This window comes from Coenobita brevimanus, chromosome 102 (genome assembly GCF_032717465.1).
Source record: "Coenobita brevimanus isolate Jiangsu-jjx chromosome 102, ASM3271746v2, whole genome shotgun sequence".
NCBI lineage: Eukaryota > Metazoa > Arthropoda > Malacostraca > Decapoda > Coenobitidae > Coenobita > Coenobita brevimanus.
This window is the reverse complement of record NC_137055.1, coordinates 33,094,373-33,115,950: the sequence shown is the minus strand read 5'-3', so window position 1 is coordinate 33,115,950 and position 21,578 is coordinate 33,094,373. Positions and strand designations below refer to the sequence as shown.

Genomic DNA, 21,578 nt, shown 5'->3' with positions numbered 1-21,578 from the left:
TTGAAATACGGGTTACAAATATACAACCTCCTCTCCTGACACACATCCTTCAGTCGCTTCCTATTATCATTTTCTCCTGGTACTCCATAACAACCCATTATGTCATTTTCAAGACTAGTGCCTACTCTTTGTTTCATATCCCCCATTTTGATCACTTTATATCTCATGGGCATTTCTCCCACTACTTTTTCCAGCTTATCCCAAAACCTGTCTTTTAATTATTATTATGAACTGAGTTTTGACTGTTTACTTCTTTACTGTAGAAGAACCAACTTGTGGGGCCATTGCCACAAAGACTGATGGCAGTTGATGTTGCTATATATTTGTATGCATATATGTATGTTTTATTTTTTATTTATGTATGTATCAATGTCCCTTTTTATCTGTTGCCCATCTACCTCTCTGTCTGTCTGTCTGCTGTAGGAGAACCGACTGGTGGGGTCATCACTGCTAAGGTTGATGGCAACTGATGCTGATGCTGATCCTAATGGTGCCCCCTTCACATGGGAACTAATCAACCCAACCTCTGATACTCCAACCTTCACCCTGGCCCAGGATGGATCACTTAAGCTGGCCACCAATAAGCTTGATCATAGGGTAAGTTTGTCTACCTTCATACCTGCTTAACCCACCATTTTCTGTCTTTTGAAAATATCATTATCCTTGATACGCTGCTGGAGAGGAATACCTTCATGTGGTGGTGCTAATACTCATATAACCAGGTGGCTTCACAGCCGTGCCATGCAGACATCCCTCACCTCCCTCCCTATCCCTCAAAAGGAGGAAGATGAACTGAAGGAGACAGGCAGCTTCAGTCTGGATGCCTTGATAATGATTTCTTTATATTTACAGGTCCAGGAGAAGTACACAGTGCAGGTAAGAGTGTGGGACAGCGGGTCACCTCCAATGCACGCTGACACCTTTGTGAGTGTGAAGGTTGTGGAGGAGTCAAGATATCCGCCCACTATCTTCCCTCTCAACACTGTAATTATCAGTTACCGCAAAGCCTTCTCTGGGGGCATCATAGGAAAGGTGACAGCACTTGATCAAGACCCCTATGACACACTGCAGTATTCTGTTGCCCCTTACCCACACCAGGTTTCATCCATCAAGTACTTTGATGTTGACAGTCAAGATGGAACTCTGGTTGCACTTATGCCACTTGATTCTGGAAATTACAGTGTGAATGTGAGTGTGTCTGATGGCAGGTTCCACCGTGCTGTGGAAGTAACCATCCATGTTTCTGTGATCACCCATGAGATGGTTGAAAACTCAGTCATTGTTCAGATTGGACCACTCTCCTCAGATGATTTTCTTACCAGGTATAGAAAAATATTTATTCAAGCAGTTGCAACTGAACTTCATGTTGAGAGCACAGCATTTACCTTTGTAAGTCTTCAGCCATCACTTCTGCATTCAGACTCTATGGAAAACATAAACTATGCTCTAAAGCGATCTAAGAGGGATATCCAGAGGAGTCTTGATTTATTGTTTGTTGTCAAAAAGCCCGATGGTTCATTCATCTCCAGACAGGATCTGCTTCATATGATGAACTCCAAACAAGAAGCAATAAAAGAGCACATCGGTTTGCCACTCTTGGCTGTCATGGATTCACTGTGTGCGGTTGACAATGAATGTTCTGGCCATGGTGCCTGTGTAGATATTATTGACATTAACGATGATGTTACTGTTCCCTTTAACACACGGCTGTCCAGTTTGGTTGCCCCCAGATTCACCCAAAAGACAGCGTGTTTGTGTGATCAGGGGTATGGTGGCAGTGAATGTGATACACTGGTGAATGAATGTGGACACCGCCCTTGTGCTGAATATGAAGAATGTCACCCCAGCGATATCAGCAGCCGAGGATATACCTGCCAGTGCCCTAAAGGCCATGCTGGGCCTTCTTGCCAGGTTGACTTAACTAGGTGTCGCCATCCTTCATGTCACTACCCTCTCAGACCGCTTTCCTTTACCGGCAAGAGTTATGCTCAGTATAGTATAGCACAGCAAGTTGAAAGCAGCTCTCTTGTCCTCAGTGCATTTTTACGAACAAAGAATCCAGTTGGCACTATAGTTTATGCTGGTGGAAGTGTAGACTACAGTATTTTAGAAGTTATTGGTGGCCATGTGCAGTACCGGTGGGACTGTGGTAGTGGTGAGGGGCTGGTCAGGGTCTCTACTGTTAAAGTTAATAATGACCAGTGGCATTTCATCAATCTAACACGTGAAGGAACAGTTTCAACACTGAGTGTGAATGGTGAAGTGAGTTCTGGTGCTGCCCCAGGAGCCAATGATGTTCTCAATATGGATTCAGATTCTATGTACTTGGGAGCCAGAATGAACTCAGATCAGAGCTCAGGAGTCTCATCATTTTCAAATGCAAACCATGGTTTCATTGGCTGTCTTGATCAGGTTACCATTGGTGGAGTGGAGCTGCCAGTGGCCATGACTAGTTCTTCAAGCGGCAGCACTGTGCTTAAACGTTTAGCTAATGTTGAACTTCAGTGCCCTAGCCTTTTGCCTGCAGCTGGTGTGTGTGGCTCCTACCCTTGCCTCAATGGAGGTACATGTGCTTCTCGTGATAATGGAAGCTCTTTCAAGTGCACTTGCCCTTCAAGGTTCACTGGCACACAATGTCAGATAGATACTGCACCTTGTTCGTCCTCACCTTGCCTTAATGGAGGTAATTGTATTGTTGTTGGCCACTCCTATAAATGCCAGTGTCCTTCAAAACTAAGTGGAAAACGTTGTGAATATGGTGTGTTTTGTAATCCCAACCCGTGTGAGAATGGAGGTCGGTGTGAGGAGGGAGCTGATGGCCCCATGTGCAAATGTCAGCACTTTACCGGTGCCATATGTCATTTGGATATCGATGAGTGTACCCGAAATCCTTGTCAGAATGGTGGAACTTGCCTTAACTTCTATGGTGGCTTCAAGTGTATATGTCCCTCTAATGTTACCGGTGAGTATTGCACAGAGGCCTTGCACAAGCCACACCAGCCTTCCACATCACTCAACCTGACCCTAGAAGAACTTTTATGTGTTTTGGCAGTGTTCTTTGGCTTTGTGGTTGCTGCAGTGTTGGTGGCTGCTTGGCAGAGGCGACGCTGCAAAATCAAACGCCACCACCAGAACAACGCCATCAACCTCACTGATTACCATGTCAAGAATGATCTCAAGGCCAGTGATGTATACAAGAGGAATTCAAAAATTTGCAATGTGGAAGCTGATCAGGTAATGTTCCCTTCAGTACAATGATATGCTTTTGATTATGCTCTTAATTGCTACTACCATATTATTTCACTTAGCCTTAGTTGTAATTTTAGGATGTAGGCATATCAATTCATTAATTTTTTTCACAACAAAAGTTGAATAAAATTGTGTGGCATTAGCAAGAAGTAGAATATAAAATGGGTCATCAGATTGATGTGGTTTTGTGATGTACTGTACTCTATTACTCATTCTTCATATAGATGTAGGCAATGTATATATGTTGATAGCCTTTTTATTTAGTTATGAGCATTCATTTATAATTTTATTTAATCCCTTGAATCTGAATGAATAGTTTCTACTTGCTCTACCAGATGACAATGTTCAACATAGGAAAGGCCATATGTGGTGAAGGAATTAATCTGTCATCCAATCCTTCTTTTCCCCCATCAGGAACATAGAGCCCCATGGCTAGGCTACTCAGTCCTGACATTTAAGTCGAGTGACCATCCTTACTTGCCCCTGAGTGGCATTATGTGAGCAATAAACAGCATCCATCCCACAGATGTAAACACTTACAGGCCCTACTCATTTGGCATACTCTAACCCACTAGATCACCAGGTGTCATTTGGATGTATGGTTACTAGTACCACCCAACATCGTACATTAGATGAACGCTATTTGACCTGTCACTCAGTGTAGTCACCTGAAGACAACATTATGTTGGGTGAGTGGATGGAGGGTGCCCCACGTGCCACTAAAAGAGATTAATGAATGTTATATTTCTAATGCCTTGAGTCTGAAAAGCCCTTGTTGAGCTGAATTAAATCAGGTCATCATCATCACCATCATCATCATCATCATCATCATCATCATCATCATCATCCAGACATCGTTTCCCACCCTAGGGCAGGGTGAGGAATAACAACCTGCATATGCTTCACAGGCAGGATTGGATGAACCAGAGAAAGATAGATTTTGGGATGATTTAATACGTGTAGTGGGTGGTATGAGGGATGATGAGATAGTGATTTTGGAAGGGGACTTAAATGGTCATGTAGGTGAAGCAACACAAGGTTATGACGGAGTGCATGGGGGATGGGCGTATGGTATAAGGAATGCAGAAGGGGAAAGGATATTCGAGTTTGGGGAGGCAACAGACATGATTGTGAGCAACACATATTTTAGGAAAAGAGACAGTAGGTTAATTACGTATGAGTCTGGGGGAAATAGCAGTCAGATTGATTATTTTCTGGTTAGGAGGGCCGACAGGAGGTTAGTGAGGGATGTTAAAGTTATAGGAAGTGAGGAGTGTGCGCAGCATCACAAACTATTGATTTGTGATATGGTGCTTAAAGAACAAGTGATGAAAAAGAGGACTTATGTACCTAGGAGGAAAATATGGAAGCTGAAAAACCAAGTAGTAAGGGATGCCTTCTATAGTGAGTTGGGGAGAGTGGTGGCTGAACTGGGAGCTGTAGACAGAGGCGTTAATGAACAGTGCAGAGCCCTCAAGAACAATTTCTTGAGAGTTACTGATGTAACATGCAGTTGGACAAGAGGACCACCAAGACATAAAGTAACTTGGTGGTGGGATGAGGGTGTAGAAGCTGCAGTTAAGGAGATAAGAAAGCTTTTACGGGAATGGAAGAAGGGTGGTAGCAAAGAGGAATATTTGGCTGCCAAGCGGAGGACTAGAAGAGAGGTATACAGGGCAAAGTCTGAGTCACAGAGACTATTACTTGATAACCTAAATCATGGGGAAAGGAAAAATATGATATTTAGGGTGGCAGGTCAGGTGAAGAGGGATAATCAGGATATTATAGGTGAGCAGTCTGTGAAGAATCACGAAGGAAGGGTAGTGGTGAACAGTGAGGATATTAAAGATGCATGGAGAGAGCATTATAACCGGTTGTTGAATGAGGAGTTTGACTGGGACAGGGAAGGTTTGGAGCCAGTAGATCCAGTGTCTGGCCCTTGGCCTTTGATTGATGCTGCTACTGTGAGTGAGGCAATAGGCAGGGATGAAGATGGGGAAGGCAGCAGGTGTATCTGGGTTGACTGCCGAAATGTTGAAGGCCTCAGGCGATATAGGGGTGAGGTTAGTCACTCACCTGATAAATGGGATTATTTATGAGTGTGTTGTACCAGATGATTGGCTGAAGAGTGTAATTGTAAATGTGTATAAAGGGAAGCGTGATGCCCTGGAAAGAGGAAATTATAGAGGTATAAAGGTTTTAGATCAGATAATGAAAGTAATGGAGAGAGTTTTAGAAGGTATGATTAGAGAAAGAGTGAATATTGATGAGATGCAGTTTGGGTTTATGCCAGGTAGGGGGACCACTGATGCTATATTCATTGTTCGACGGCTTCAGGAAATATATATTGGTAGGAGAAGGGATTTGTATTTTGTTTTTTGTTGATTTGGAAAAGGCCTTTGATAGAGTCCCTAGAGAGGTGGTGGAGTGGGCAATGAGAAAGCTTGGGTTGGAGGAGTGGCTGGTTAGGGTGGTTATGGCTATGTATGTGGGTGCTCACACGCAGGTAAGAGTGAATGGAGATTTGAGTGATGAGTTTTCCGTGAATGTTGGTGTGCATCAGGGGTCAGTCTTGAGTCCCATGTTGTTTATCATGGTACTTGAAGCCCTTTCTCGTGACTTTAGAAACGGACTCCCGTGGGAGTTGTTGTATGCTGATGATTTGGTGTTGATTGCAGAGAACAAAAGGGAGGCGGAGGAAAGGTTTAGGAAGTGGAGTGATGGTATGGTGCACAAGGGTTTAAGGGTAAATGCAGATAAAACAAAAGTGATGATATCTAGGGTTGGTGGCGGTGGCCATGTGCAGTTTGCCACAAGGGTGTGGGAAGTAATTCCATCTTGTGCGGTGTTTGTGATAAATGGATGCGTAAGAGATGTAGTGGTATCAGAGGTAGACTGCGAGATAATGCTGATTTTATGTGTACGGCATGTCGGGGTGAGCAGGTGGAGATTGTCAGACGTGAAAGGATTGAACTTGCTGGTGAATCTCTTGAGTGTGTTGAAGAGTTTTGTTATTTGGGAGACATGTTGTGTGCTGGAGGTGGGGCTGGAGCTAGCTCTGTGGCTAGGGTGAGATGTGGTTGGAAGAAGTTCAGGGAGCTCTTGCCTCTCCTGACATTGAGAGGACTCTCCCTATGTGCTAAGGGGTCTTTGTATGCAGCTTGTGTTAGGAGTGTAATGGTGTATGGTAGTGAGACCTGGGCAATGAAGGAGGAAGATATTCACCGGCTCAGACGTACAGAAATGACAATGATTAGGTGGATGTGCAGTGCTTCCCTGCGTCCAAGGCCTGGAGGAGCTGGGTTTATGATGGAAGAGTTGAGAGGCAGGATGGGACTGGAGTGGATTGGTGTTGTGATGAGGAAAGGTAGATTGAGATGGTTTGGACATATGGAGAGGATGGGGGATGATAATTGGGTGAGGAAGGTGAGAAGTGTTGATATTGGGGGTGGGGTTATGAGGGGTAGACCGAGAAAGACATGGGACGAGGTCATTAAGTGTGACCTTAGGGTTAAGGGACTGAACAGGGAGGCTGCAATGGATCGTGCAGCGTGGAGAGCCGCCATTAGGTGACCAAGGCTGACACATGCAAGCATGTTGGAGCCTTTAAAAACAAAATGAAACGAAAACGAAACGAGACAGTCTAGATTTGCCCAGTCCAGTGGGCCATCAGGTAATAGCAAGAATAACAACACAAAAGGTCATTTTATTTTTGGTATCTCCAAATTATTTTGTTCTGCTCTGTAGTTACATTTTAAGCTAGAGGGGTTAGAAATACCCTTAATGAACCCCTTCAGTATTAGAGGCTTCCATATGTTGAATAAAATTGTCTGGCAGAAGCAAGCATAAGCTAAAAATTACATCACCTGGATTCAAGGGATGAGTGTGCAATAAAAAAAAGTCCTTGTTATGTGTTGGTTAAGTATTCCATAATATCACAAGTTTTACACACAACCGACACTGTACTTTGGGAGAACTGGCAAATCAATTTTATATGTAGCTGTGGAATTTTATTAGGTTATTTGTCAAACTTGCTTAGGACTTAGAGCATTCAGTTCAGTGACATAATTTTCTATTTACTAGTGGTATTAACCAGTGATTTTATTCAGCTTAGGAGAGATCTGTTTTGGTGACGGGGTTAATGAGCTCTATATCTAGCTGCTCCAGTTAATGAATTCTCTCTGCAGTTGAATTATATCATCTGGACAGTGCAAGAGTAAGCTAGAAAAAGACATCATCATAGTATAGAGGTTAGTAGCCAAAGTGGAAAAAAGAAAATAAAGAAAGGAACATTTAACAAGGACTTTCTGTACTGTATTTGGATATGTGCTTTTCATTTTTTTGGCATGTGTTTGAGTTTGGCTCCTTTGTGTTTGTGGGACACAGCAGGGCCCACCACTGCCTCCCAGGCCAGCCTCCTATACCCCCAGTGGCACCGATTCCGTCTTGTTCAACACCCTCAAGCAGCTGGCCGACCTCTCTGCTGCTGGCCACGAGAGCTTGGAGTTGGATACTCTATCCCATGAATTCCTCCACAGCCTTAACAAACCGATGGTCACCCCTCCAAGCCTCTCCCCACCACCACCCCCATCCAAAAATGACTCGGATCTGCTTCGCAAGCCCTGGGACCACCACAACAACCTAAATGATTCATACCTCATGCCCATCAAGGGTGAGTCTACAAATTCATGCACACACACACACACACACACACACACACACACACACACACACACACACACACACACACACACACACACACACACACACACACACACAGTCAGCCAGAGCAAACGGATGTATCTCGACTGCCCCCCAGCCACTGCTGCAAACCTTAAGTAGTTTTCAGGAATTATGTTTGTCCTGTCTCCTTTGGCCTTGTTTTAAGTTTAAAATACTGTAAGTTAATATAGACTTCCAAAAATGTAAAGAGTTATTGGCAGAGAGTATACATGAATGTTTGCAGTATTTTCGGTAACAGCTGTCTTGGTACTGTAACCAACCTCAAACATGACCGAATTTCCAGGATTTGATAGTGAAACTTATGTCATGGATTTACTTAAAACATTGATTATGAGGATTAGTGAACTTGAAAAGAAAGTGGAGAATTTAGTGTTAAAAGACATACCTGAAAATACCGAGAATACTATACAGAGTCTGATCCTGTCCAATGAGACGGTGAACCAGGAGATCAGGAATTTGAAGCAAGAAAATATCGAATTAAGGAGAAAACTAGAAGAGAACAGTAATAAAACAGAGAAGGTGAGTGGTTTGTTAGAAGAGCAAAAGCCAAAGTGAGCACATGCGGAAGAAGAACAGAAAGAAATGGTCAGCTTAAGGGAAATGAATCAGAAAAAAATAGAAGAAAATGTAGTGAAAATACTGAAGAAAAAAGGGAAAATTGTGAGAGAAACTGTAGAAAGGAACAGATGTGTGGTAGTATTTGGAAACAGTGAGGAGGAAGAGAAGGTTAGATCTGTGAGACTCGAGAGAAACATGAATCTGGTGAGAAGAATATTAGGCAAGTGGGAAAAAGAAATTAAGGAAGTAAAGAGGATAGGGCCTCATAAGAATGGGGAAACAAGACCAATGAGAGTCAAGTTGTCATCAGAAAGTGTAGTAAATGATATACTTAAAGTTACCTGGAAACTAAGTAAAGAGGTAGGGATGGATATAATAAGAAAAGATTTGAATGAAGAAGATAGAGAAGTTTTAAAATCTTTAAAGGAACAAGTAAAGGAAAAAAATAATAAGAGGACAGAAGAAGAATGTAAAACTTTTTTTTGGAGCGTGATGGGTATGAAAGTAAGGAAGTGGTATGTGAGGTACTAGAATTGAAGGAAACTAAGGGGAATGGCTATGAATACGAAAAAGAGAAGTTATTGGAGAGTTATAGATCTGAAATTGAGGAAGTGGTACCGATGGAGAGAAGGAGAGAAGAGGGTATAAAAAACATCAATAATAACTTGAAGGTGGTACTGTATATACTAATGTTGATGGTTTAATATCGGCAAGGCTTGAAATTAATGATTTCTTGAGGGTACATGAACCTGATGTTATGTGCTTTGTAGAGACCAAGTTAAGAGAAGATATTGATGTTCATATGGGAGATGGTAAATACAAACCGTGGAGAAGAGACAGAAAAGAAAAAACGGGAGGAGGAATGATGATAGCAGTTAACCCATAGGGTACGCAATTCTCCAGCCTCGACTGCCCCCCAGGACGCAAAAATGGGCCTATTTCTCGACTTTCTCAAAGGTTAAAAGTTTTATGCCCAATTTATAGAGCTTCAGTTTACACACCTGAAAATGCAAACCTCGCCCTCCTAGACCCAATAGTTACTGAGCTATGACCCGTCAAAGTTGATATAGTTACCCATCACCGCCCCGGTGAGAAAGAAAATAGCCGCTTGCACCTGTTTTCTTCACAAAAATACGTACAAAAATCACCAAAGTCATTTTTTTTTGGTGTTTATTGATGTTATAAACCATTGTAATGTGTTTAGAAAAAAATAAAATGGTGACAAACACCCCCAATAAATATGACAAATAGTAAAAATTATCCTCCCCTCCTCTCCCCTCCCCATACCTCCAATCCCCTCCCCCCCCTTCCCTTTCCTCCCCTCCTCACTCCCCTCCCCACCGAGCTGTCAAATCTAGCTAGGGAAAATGGTCATGAAACCCCTAATAAAAATGTGATAAATAGTAAAAATTATCCTCTCCTCCTCCTCTCCCCTTCCCATACCTCCAGTCCCTTCCCTCCCCTTTCCTTCCCTCCCCTCCTCTTTCCTCCCTTCCCTTCCCTCCCCTTGCCTAATCTCCCCTCCCCCCTTTCCCCTCCCTCCTCCCCTCCCCTCCGAGCTGTCAAATCTAGCTAGTTTTCGTTTTGTTTCTTTTCGTTTTTGAAGGCTCCAATATGTTTGCAAGCGTCGGCATAAAATAAAATTTCTCTTTCAAGTGAGTTTCGAATACAGACAGCTAAAATAATTGTGGTGTGCATATCTGTATGCAAAGACACGAATAAATATAGGTAATGATTCAAGAACACGCGCCATAAAGCGTAAAAAATACGCAATATTCGAGGCTGTGGAAGTAAAGATACTGCGTGCCAGGGGGTGGGGGTGAGGGTAGGGGGTTGGGGGTGGTGGTGGGAGGTGGTATGGCCAGGAGGGGAAGTATGTGGATGGAGGGATGGGAGGAGACCACCACAAGACACATGTAAAGGCCCCAGTTGAGTACAGGGACAAGGAGGGAGAATAGGGGGGATATACCCTCTCCTGATCAAGGGGGGATCCACATGGGAGGGGGGGATGCATGAGGAGGGTGTGGAAGTGGTGGTGGTGGTGGTAAGAGGGGTGGGAGGTAGGGTAACAACAAGGTAGTAGGGTAGAGGGATATGGCGAGGGGTACACCCCCCACCACCTGGGTACAGGCCTGGATCCCCCCTCCGGTGTGTCCAACACTTAGTTCTGATTGGTTAGAAGCCATGTGCGTCACAGTTGGGGTGGACCCAGCTGTGGTCAGTTTTTTGTGGATGTTGCACGATCGGTGCTGCTCGTCCTTTTAAGAAATTGCGTGAAAAGTCCGATCGATAAAATTAGTACTTTAGGGATTAAGAACAACATAAATGTAGATACCGTGGAAATGGGAGAAGGCAGGGGTGAAGTGATAAATATGAAATTAGAAACTGGAATAATGACAAAAAAGATATGGCGGTAGTGTACGTTCCCCCAAAGACAAGAGCTTGGATTTTTTTTTTTTTTTTATGCAAGGAAGAAGGAACCAAAGGCTGCAAGCCCACAACTATTGTTCCTTCCAAGAGAAAAACAAATTACAAGAGAGAACCAAATTCAAGATCCAATAATTTCGAGATGCCTAGACACACTGCGTTTGAAAGACTGGAGATCATAGGAAGCAGGAAATACAGACAGAGGGAGACAGCTCCAGAGTTGACCTGTTGCTTAAATGAAAGGCTGGGAGTAACGGTTAACTCTTGCATTAGAGAGTTGGACAGAAAAGGGATGAGAGTTTGCTGCTAGACGGGTGCTACGTGCCCATCGTAGAGGTGGAGGAATGCATGCAGACAGTTCAGGGGAACAGTGACCACTGAAGTAGCAATAGAAAAGAGATAAAGATGCAACAGTGCGGCAAAGAGACAGAGGTTGAAGGGAGTCAGTAACAGGAGGAGAGTTAATGAGACGAAAAGCCTTTGACTCCACCCTGTTGAGAAGAGCTGTATGTGGGGAGCCTCCCCACACATGACAGTTGTACTCCATACAGGGGCGGATAAAATCTCTGTATAGAGTCAACAATTGTGCAGGGGTAAAGAAGGAACGGAGTCAGCTTAGCACACCCAATCTCTTGGAAGCAGATTTTACAGGAGATGTAATATGATCTTTCCAAGATAAATCCCAAGTAAATGAAACCCCAAGCATGTTCAAGGATGATGCAGGATTAAGCTGAATATTATTAAACATTAGTGAGTATACCTGTTGAAGATTTTGTCAGGTTGATAGGTGTAAAAACTGAGTCTTTGATGCATTAAAAACAACCAGATTATATTTACCCCAGTCAGAGATACGAGCCAAGTCAGACATTAGGTGTGCCATAGCCTCATCCCTTGTTTGTTGAAGTAACTGCTGAGATGGGCATTGCGGGAACCAAATGGAAAGGTGAAGGGTGGAGTCATCAGCGTAAGAGTGGATAGGGTTAGATGTACAGCTTAGAAGGTCATTGATGAATAAAAGGAAGAGAGTTGGTGATAGGACAGAGCCCTGAGGAACACCACTATTGTTAGATCTAGGAGAAGAACGATACCCGTCTACAAAAGCGGCTATAGAACGACCAGAAAGGAAGCTATAGATCCTGGCGCAGCTGGAAGGATAGAAACCATAAGAGGGCAGTTTGGAAAGTAAAGATTTATGCCAGACTCGATCGAAAGCCTTTGAGATGTCAAGTGCAATGGCAAAACTTTCGCCAAAGTCCCGAGAGGAGGATGCCCAGGAGTCTGAAAGATAGATGAGAAGATCGCCAGTGGAGCGTCCCTGACAGAACCCATACTGATGATCAGAAAGAAGGTTGTGATAGGAAAGGTGCTTTAAAATTTTTCTATTAAGAATTGACTCAAAAACTTTTGAGATACAGGATGTTAAAGCAATTGGACGATAGTTAAAGGATTGGGAATGGTCACCCTTCTTTGGGACTGGCTGAATGAGAGCGAATTTCCAGGAAGAAGGAAAAGTACATGTTGATAGACAAAGGCGAAAGAGTTTGCCTAGGCAGGGTGTAAGCACAGAAGCACAGTTCTTGAGAACAACAGGAGGGACTCCATCAGGCCCATATGCCTTATTAGTATTGAGGCCTGTGTTGGCAGAAAATACATCAGCTGAAGAAATTTTAATGTCACCCATGAGAACGTCAGAGGGGGGAAGTGATGGAGGAACAGCACCAAAATTGTCTAAGATGGAATTGGAGGCAAAAGTCTGAGCAAAGAGATCCGCTTTATCAGTAGAAGAAATAGCTACAGAGCCATTGGAGTAGAAAAGAGTAGGGAAGGATGATGAGGTAAAGTTGTTAAAAAGGTTTTTGGCAAGGTGCCAGAAGGAACGGGAAGAATTCAAGTGGGAGAGTTGAGAGCATTTTGTACGGATGAAATTATTTTTTACTAGAGCGAAGAACAGAGCACGATTCCGGGCAGAAACGTATAAAACCTGATTCAGCGGTGGGTTGACTCCGGTACCTTTTATAGGTCCTCTCCTTGCTGCGGACAGCATTAGAACAAGCGTGATTAAACCAAGGCTTTCTTGCATTAGTCAGAGGATGTGAGAAAGGAGTACAGTAATCCTTCTAATATCCAAACCTCCAATATCCGAACATCCCCACTAACCGGACATAATTGTCCCGGGATCCAATATTCCCAAAATGGTCTGAAAACTGCAAAAAAATAGAAAAAACAAGAATTTTTCCCGCCCGTAATTTGAACTTGCTGCGCGCGGCGCGGAACAGCTTTGTTGTGGCGCGTCATTCCTCCGATGTCTGATAGAGCGCCCCTGCATCCTCCCCACTTTCCGCCTGTCTCTCGCCGCGAGTGCACGCTCGTCGTCATGGCTGCCCACGTGCTCGCTTTTGTGGTGGTTCCTTACCTGCTGCAGGCACTCCTGCTGCTCTCGGGCCTCTTATTAGTGTGTGTGATGATGGCCCCGCCACCTGAGAAGAGGAAGAGAGTGGTGTTGACTCTGGAGAAGAAACGGGAGATATTGGAGAAAGTAGATGCGGGGTGGTCTTCTTCCCGCATCCTCTGCGAGTTCAACCTGGCCCGATCTACTTTGTTCGATATCAAGAGATCTCCAGACAAACTCATGCAGTACACGGCTGACTTCCCTTCGAGAAACAAACGTAACATGGAGAGGAAGGTGATGTTTACTCCCAAGTTTGCTGAAATCGACCGCTCCACGTTGATTTGGTATCGACAGCAACGTGCTGCTGGTGTGATGGTACTTGGTACGGAGCTGAAGGCTGCTGCTGAAGAGTTCGACAGGCTTCACGACGCCCTAGACTTCAAGGGATCCGAGGGTTGGCTCTTCGCGTTCAAGTTACGGCATGGCCTTACGAACCGTAAAGCCTATGGCGAAGCTTTGGACCCTAATGAGGATGGAGTTGACAAGTTTCGGCACAAGGTGAAGGGCTTGATCGACTGGGAGGGCCTCACTCTTGGTCAAGTCTACAATGCTGACGAAACTGGTTTATTCTATTGCTCTTTGCCAACGAACACTCTAGCCGAGGAGACGGAGAAGCGTGTACCTGGCCGCAAGCTGTCCAAGCAACGGATATCTGCTTTGTGTTGTGCCAATGCTAATGGCATGCACCGGCTTAAGCCCGTTATTGTTGGCCATGCAAAGCAGCCTCGGTGTCTTCGTGGGGTGATGGATGTCCATCCTGTCGTCTAGTACCATTCTTTGAAGGCATGGTTTACAGCCCAGATCTTCAAAGACTGGTTCCACCGCCACTTCATCAAGGAGGTCATCAATTACCAGACGAAGACACTGGGAATCCTGCGCGACCAGGTAAAGGCCCTCCTTCTCCTCGACAGTGCACCTGCCCACCCGTGCGACAAGGACTTGGTGGCTGAGAATGGCCGGATTAGGTGCATGTTTCTGCCACCTAATACGACTGCTCTCATCCAACCAATGGACCAAGGAGTGATTGTGGCAACAAAGCGCCTATACTGCCGGAAGTTCCTGGACGAGGTAATGGTTGTTCTCAAGGATGAGGACGAGCATAGGGAGGGATGGGACACGCGAGGCCAGCTGACTTTGGAAAACCTTCGCCACTACAACATCAAGTCTGCAATCTACAACTGGGCCAGTGCATGGAAGGAAGTCCCTGTCAAGACTCTAGAAAATGGTTGGTCTCATCTGCTTCTTGGAACAGATGTGGAGTACGATTTTCTAGGGTTTGGCATGGATGACTTCCATGCATGGCTACGTGCGCATGGCGACGATGTTGATGTGGACGATGTGCGTGAGTGGTTGGATGACGACGAAGGCGATCCTGGGTATCAGACATTGTCTGATATCGAGATCGCATCTTCAATTGCAGGTGTCAGTACTGAGGTTGAAGATTCCGACGAGGACGGCGACGATGATGCGGACTCCTCTCAGCATGACACTACTCCAGCCATCCCCAAGCTGAGTGCACTCCGGGAAGACCTAGAGTTCGTTCTCGACTACCTGGAACACCCGGACTGCGACAGGGAGATGGGGCCCTTTGGACTTGTGGAGGAAGTGCATGCTTTCAGGCAGCGCATCATCAGTTGTCAGAATCGTCGATCCTTGCGTCAATCAACCATTGACAGTTTTTCAGGCCCGTGACCCCCACTGTGCCCAGCCCTGGCTCCACTTCATTGCCTCCCCAAGACAGGCCCACATGCTCCGAGCCACAGCCCAGCACATCAGCCACGGTGGAGTCACCGCTTGACATGAGTTTGCGTCTATCTTCAGAGTCGTCTGCAGCGGGTACGCCATCACCACGACCCAGCGACACACCCCTAGGTCACCTGCCAGTGATACTCTCGGCCTCTGACAGTGATTAAACAGCAAGAACTTCTCCACTAGACCACAAGGGAATTTACAGTGTTGTGCAGTGAAAAAAACAGTGTGTTGTGTTAAGGATTTACAGTTGTGAGTGAAAAGACAAAATTGGAACAAAATTTAACGTAAATAGACTTGTTTGTTTTTGCTTTAGAAAATGGTTAGAAGAGTGGGAAAAGTTAAAGTGCAGAGTGCAACACTTAGTATGTTACAATGGAGCATAAGTTAGACAAGAATGCGCACTGTGAAGAGAACAGACTTCTGAGTGCGATTGACTAAGTTCAGTGCAAGACTTCATGGACAGTGTACTGGAAGTGCTTCAGGAAATCCTTCTTACTGTCAGAGTCCGAGAGGAGGCGGTTATTCATTGAGATGGCCATGGACTTGCTGTAAGTAGGCAGAATGTTTCATACTGTACTTTTTTCCATACTATACCTACCTCAAACACCTCATTTCACGCTTTAATGTCCTTTATTGGTGTGAATAGGGTGTTTGGAGCTATGCATGTGCAGTAGGAAGGTGTTTTTCTGAGTTAGGCTAGGTTAGGGTCCATAAGTACCAGTCTAGGAACCAGTAACCAGAATGTTTAATATTGTATGAACCTACCTCAAAACCCTCATTTTATGCTTCTTTTGCATTTATTTCAGTCATTTATGTGCCTCATTGGTGTGATTTGGGTCTTAAATAGGTGCTATGCATGTCCAGAGGGAGTTGTATAGGTGTTTCTCTGAGTTAGGGTCCATAAGTACAAGTCCATAAGCTGGGGCCCAGAATCCGGACAGGACCAGTATCCGGACCTGCCTATGGCCCTATTACGTTGGATATTGGAGGGGTTACTTATGCTTCCATGCCCGAGAGAATAACCTCCGTAATGTGTGAGGCACACTCAGATGGCTCCCGGCCATGGAAGCAATAATCATTCTAGGGAAAATCAAAGAAGTACTGCCTGAGGGCCTCCCAATCCGCAGCTCCAAAGTGCCACAGACGGCGTTTCTTTGGTGGGTCCACAGGCTGTACCGGGGAGATAGGACAGGTTGAGGTGATAAGGTTGTGATCGGAGGAGTCCAACGGAGAGAAAAGATCAACAGTGTAAGCAGAAGGATTAGTTGTAAGGAAGAGGTCAAGTATGTTTGAGCTCACTCCAAGGCAGCAAGGATACAGGTAGGGTGCTGTACAAGCTGCTCTAGGTCATTAAGGATAGAAAAGGTGTAGGCTTGTTCACCAGGTGGATCAGTGAAAGGAGAGGAGAGCCAAAGGTGGTGGTGAACATTGAAATCTCCTAGAATGGAGATTTCAGAGAAAGGAGAAATAGAATGTGTTCCATCGTAGAAGTAAGATAGTCGAGGAATTTTTGATAGTCAGTAGAATTAGGAGATAAGTAAACAGCGCAGATATATTCAGTCAGAGAATGACAGGAAAGCCGAAGCCAAAGTGTATGGAATTAAGAAGAATCACTTTCAGGAACACGAGAACAAGATAGGTTGTTGCGTACATGTATACAACATCCACCTTTGGCTTTGAAATGAGTATAGAGAAAGTAGGAGGATACAGGGTTTGCTATCAGTTGCCTCAGACAGCTGAGTCTCAGTTAGAAAAAGAAGGTGAGGTTTAGAGAAGGAGAGGTGGTGCTCAACAGAGCGAAATTTAGAGGAAAGGCCGTGAATGTTGCAGAAATGAAGAAGAGAGTCAGACAGTGGTTCCAGGCAGCTCGAGTCCTCACCCGGAGAGGGACGGAAGGTGGGGGCATTTATATCCCCCCCCCCCCCGGGGACTACGAGGCCACGTGTAGTGCTGCCATGACTTTTTTTAAAATTTAGTAAAAGGAAGTGTAGTGTGTACTGTGCATGTAGTTTGGTGTTGATAGTTAGAGAAACTTGTATTGGAGAGCATGCTGGCCTACTCTCTGTGTTACTGAGGCACTGAAAAAGTTCAGCAAAGGTGGATGATCGGGATCTAGTCCTGAGGGCTGATGAAATGGGAGCTCTAGCTCTCCCTGTCATCAGCTTTCCATTCACCTTGGGAGTACTGCTCTGCTCAACTTAATTGAGTTTAAAGCTAAATTTGACTAACTGAGAAACACCGACGGGAACCCACGAGCATAGCACATCTCGTGTATATCACAATTAGGTACCTTAGGTAAATACATAAATATTTGGAATGACTTAGACGAAGAGGTGGTGCAGGCGAAAAACATTCAAGTGTTTAAAAGTAGACTAGAAAAATGGGGATATGGAGACAGGACAACATGAGCATTGCTCAATTCCTGTATGCTACAAATAGGTAAATACACACACACACACACACACACACGCAGAGGGTCAACCGAGACAGACGTCCGACATCGGCGCTCCGTACTGAACCAACACGGCCAGTGGCATTACCTAAATTAGTATCTTTGTATGAGTCAAGCTCTGTACCAGGTTAGACTAAATGATTTTTCATTATTAAAAGAAAAAAAAAAAAAAAAGTCTAAACAAGACTTGTTCAAAAAGAAAAAAGAACCAAGAGGAAAAAATGTGCTGAGTCAGCTGAGCTTTGTTTAGACTACAGCAACACGGGGAACGTGTACATACTCTGTAAGTACATACTCTGTTCTTTTAGTATTGCTAAATGGATACATACTTTAGTAAAGCAAATTTGGAAAAGAAAAGGGATAAAAGTAAAAAGCAAAATGATGATTTCTACCAAGAACTGGTTGAAGTGGAGACTCACAATAGACTGGTTGAACGTGTACACAAACTAGAAATGGCTTTCAAAAATGAAATTGATGAAATAAAGAAGCAAATGCACTTGCAAAAGGAAGAAATAGAAAAACTAGGAAGGGAGGCCAATAAGAAAGACACAACCATCAGTGAACTAACAGTGGAATTGAGTACGCTTAGGAAGAAAGTGAGTGAAATGGCAAGTACAGTAGTCAATCACAAGAGTGTTATGGAAGAGTTCAAAAATGACACAGAGACAATTAGGCAAGCAAGCAGTCTTATGGACCAGAGCAGTGATATTGAGGAGAAGATAACACAGGTGAATGAAACTGTGCAAAGCTACAAAAATGATTTAGAAACCACGTATGCCGAAATGGTGAAAGTAAAGAGAGACTTAGACACAAGGGTGGAGGAAAAAAGCATTAAAAAGGAAGTGAAAAGAATAATCCAAAACAATCCGAAGTTAGTCAGAGACTCAGTAGATATAAACAAATCTATAGTAATCACTGGTATAGAAGAGGAAGAAGTAAAAAACAAGATCACAAGAGACAAAAAGGAGATGGCAAATGTAATGAGCTTACTGAAAGAAGTATCACAGGAAATCTGTAGTAAAGACATAAAGGAACACAAAAGGTTAGGGAAATACGAAAAAAGCAAGACAAGACCTCTAAAGGTGACTTTCCAGAGTGTAAACACTGTGGAAGAGATACTAAAAAATCAAAGAATCTTATGGAAAAAGAGGAGTTCAAAAATGTATGGATAAAAAGATGCCTAACACAAGAGGAACTGGAATTACTGAAAGAGAAAAGGGAGGAAGCAAAAACAAAAAATGAGGGAAGATCAGAAGAGGAGAAGAAGAAATTTTTTTTACAAAGTAATAGGATTGCAGGTACAAAAGTGGTACACAAACAGGATGGAAGAAAAAGGAGGAAGGTAGTAGAACCATGTCATGACAAGTATATAAACAAAATGATAACGTTGATGTACTCAAATGTGGATGGAATGGTATATAAATTACTAGAGATGAATGATTATGTCAGAGAAAATGAACCACAAATAATATGCCTAACTGAAACAAAATTAACACCAAGGATATCCAATGACATACTAAACTTAGAGGAATACAATATATGGAGAAGAGACAGAAATTTAAAAAAAGGAGGAGGAATTATAATATTAACTAAGAAAAATCTAAAAGTCAATGAAATAAAACTAGATATACAGTAGAAGTCCCAATTTTCGGCATCTATGGGACCAGGCAAGTGCCGAAATATCAAAATTGCCGAATTATCGAAAACCCTACCCACTCAGTACCTTATATGTTTCGGTGAACACCATCATCATTACTCACATCATTACAAATGTGTTTGGAGAGAGTTCTGTATACTGTTTGATACTGTACAATACTGTAATGAATACAGTACTATACATGAATATGAAAAATAAAGAAATTAGTGAACATACTGTATATAAATGTAATGGTACAGTAGGCCTACAAGTTCACATACACTTACCTAAACTTATAATAGGTTCCTTATTTACATATGTACAATAGAAGGGGTTGATTGGAGTCTGCTACTGCTGGAAGAAGTCCCCAGCAGTAGAGGGTCCTGCAACAGGCTCTAAGGACTCTTGTCCCTGTTGCTGCGGCAGTAGAGCTTGAGGTTCAGAGACTGCTGTTGGTGATGGAGAGGAGGGAGCAGAGGAGCTTACGTTAAACTCATCCATAATCTGTTTCCTACTCATGCCAGCCTCTAATTTTTTCAACAGCTCAATTTTCCGAGCAATAGTCAACATCTTATGTGTACGCTTCTTGCTAACACCATTTAACTTTCCACACGTGGAGGCCATTTTCAAAGCACGCAGAAGATGTTTATACTGTTCACAACACACGGTTGGTCCACTCAGGTGTTACAAAGCTCCTGTCTGATGTTACGGTGCTTACAGCACACTCGAATAGTAATTTCAGAGGTATTTCGGTACGAAGTTCACAAAGCACACAGAAGAATCAAGAGAAGTCGGCAGCAGCACGGCAACAACTCGGAAGAATGGCGGAAGAATGGCGAAACAGATTCTCTTTCCCATGCTAGACTCACTACATGTTTGTCCTCTCTTTATGCTATAGGAGAAAGAGCTAGCCTCTGAGCTTCATGGCAGTGGTAGACTCGTTCCATCACTTTCACTATCTCACTCACTAAGGCGGGTAAAGGCGGGTAGCTAGCTGGCGAGCCTCAGGGAGAATTTCAAGACTGACGAAAAAAATCGGAGAATCTGCTGAACGATCGGAGATTTTCGTAAATGGGACTATTTCTCAAAACTGCCGAAATGTCAGATTTGCCGGGGATTTGGAGGCCGAAATATTGGACTTTTACTGTACCATCACAAGTAGAACTGATTGCAGTAGAGATCAACACATCTCAAGGTAAAGTAATTGTAGCCAATTTATACATGCCACCCAGATCAAACACATGGGAAAGAGACGAATATGAGGACCTGGCAGAGAGTACAATTCAGAGTTTAAGATCATTACTACATAAAATGGAAGAGAAATTGGAAAGAATTATACTAACTGGGGATTTCAATACAAATATAAATTGGAATACTCTAGATATAATTAGCCAAGAAAGCTGTTGGGACCAAAAACTGCTGGATCTCATGCAAGAGTTTTTCCTAACGCAACATGTGAGGGAAACCACCAGAAAAAGAGGACCTGATGTACCTTCAGTGCTAGATCTAATATTTACTAGGCAAGAAAATGATATTGACAGTTTAATATATCACCCTCCACTCGTCAAAAGCGATCATGCAGTACTAAATTATAACTTCAGGATGACATATGACATAGTAAACAGCAATGACAGTTACAAAAAGAGCCTAAACTATAAAAAGGGTAATTATCAAGACCTAAAGAAGTATTTCTTAGAAGTTGATTGGGAAAATGAACTTAGAGGACAAGATTTAAATGCTGTATATAAAAAATTTTGTGAATTTTATGAAATAGGAGTCCAGAAGTACATCCCACAGCACAAAGAAGCAGATAAGAAAATACAGAAATGGTTCAATACAGAATGTAAAAAATCAAAAGAAAGAAGAGATTTGTTGTGGAATAGATACAGAAGACACAATAGTGAAAGGGCGTATAATAATTACAAACAGGCAAGAAACGACTATACAAGAATAAGGAGGGAAGCCCAAAAACAGTTTGAGCAGGATATAATAAATCAAAGTAGTGATCAACCAAAGCTGTTTTACAGCTATATCAGAAGCAAAACCAAAGTAAAAGATATAATACAATCCATTACGGACGAGGGAATCACTTATACACAAGAGAATGATATTTGTGAAGCACTAAATAAGAATTTCCAATTAGTTTTTACAGAAGAAAAAAATTTTGAGAGGGACTATGTGGAACACGCATGTCCACACATACTACCAGATATACAAATAGCAGAAAAAGTAATACAGGAGGAGTTAAGTAGATTAGACAGAGGAAAAGCAAGTGGTCCTGATGAAATTTCATGTTGGGTATTACGAGAATG

The 21,578-nt window shown here is 43.3% G+C and overlaps 1 protein-coding gene across 1 annotated transcript in view; it reads left to right on the top strand.

The window, feature by feature from the left end:
• LOC145415452 (fat-like cadherin-related tumor suppressor homolog) overlaps positions 1 to 21,578 on the top strand; it is a 693,356-nt gene that overhangs the window by 570,176 nt on the left and 101,602 nt on the right. The window contains exons 41-43 of the mRNA XM_080284728.1: positions 424 to 597; positions 853 to 3,234; positions 7,639 to 7,921. Of these exons, the coding sequence (XP_080140854.1) occupies positions 424 to 597; positions 853 to 3,234; positions 7,639 to 7,921 (2,839 nt within the window). The remainder of the gene's footprint in view (positions 1 to 423; positions 598 to 852; positions 3,235 to 7,638; positions 7,922 to 21,578) is intronic.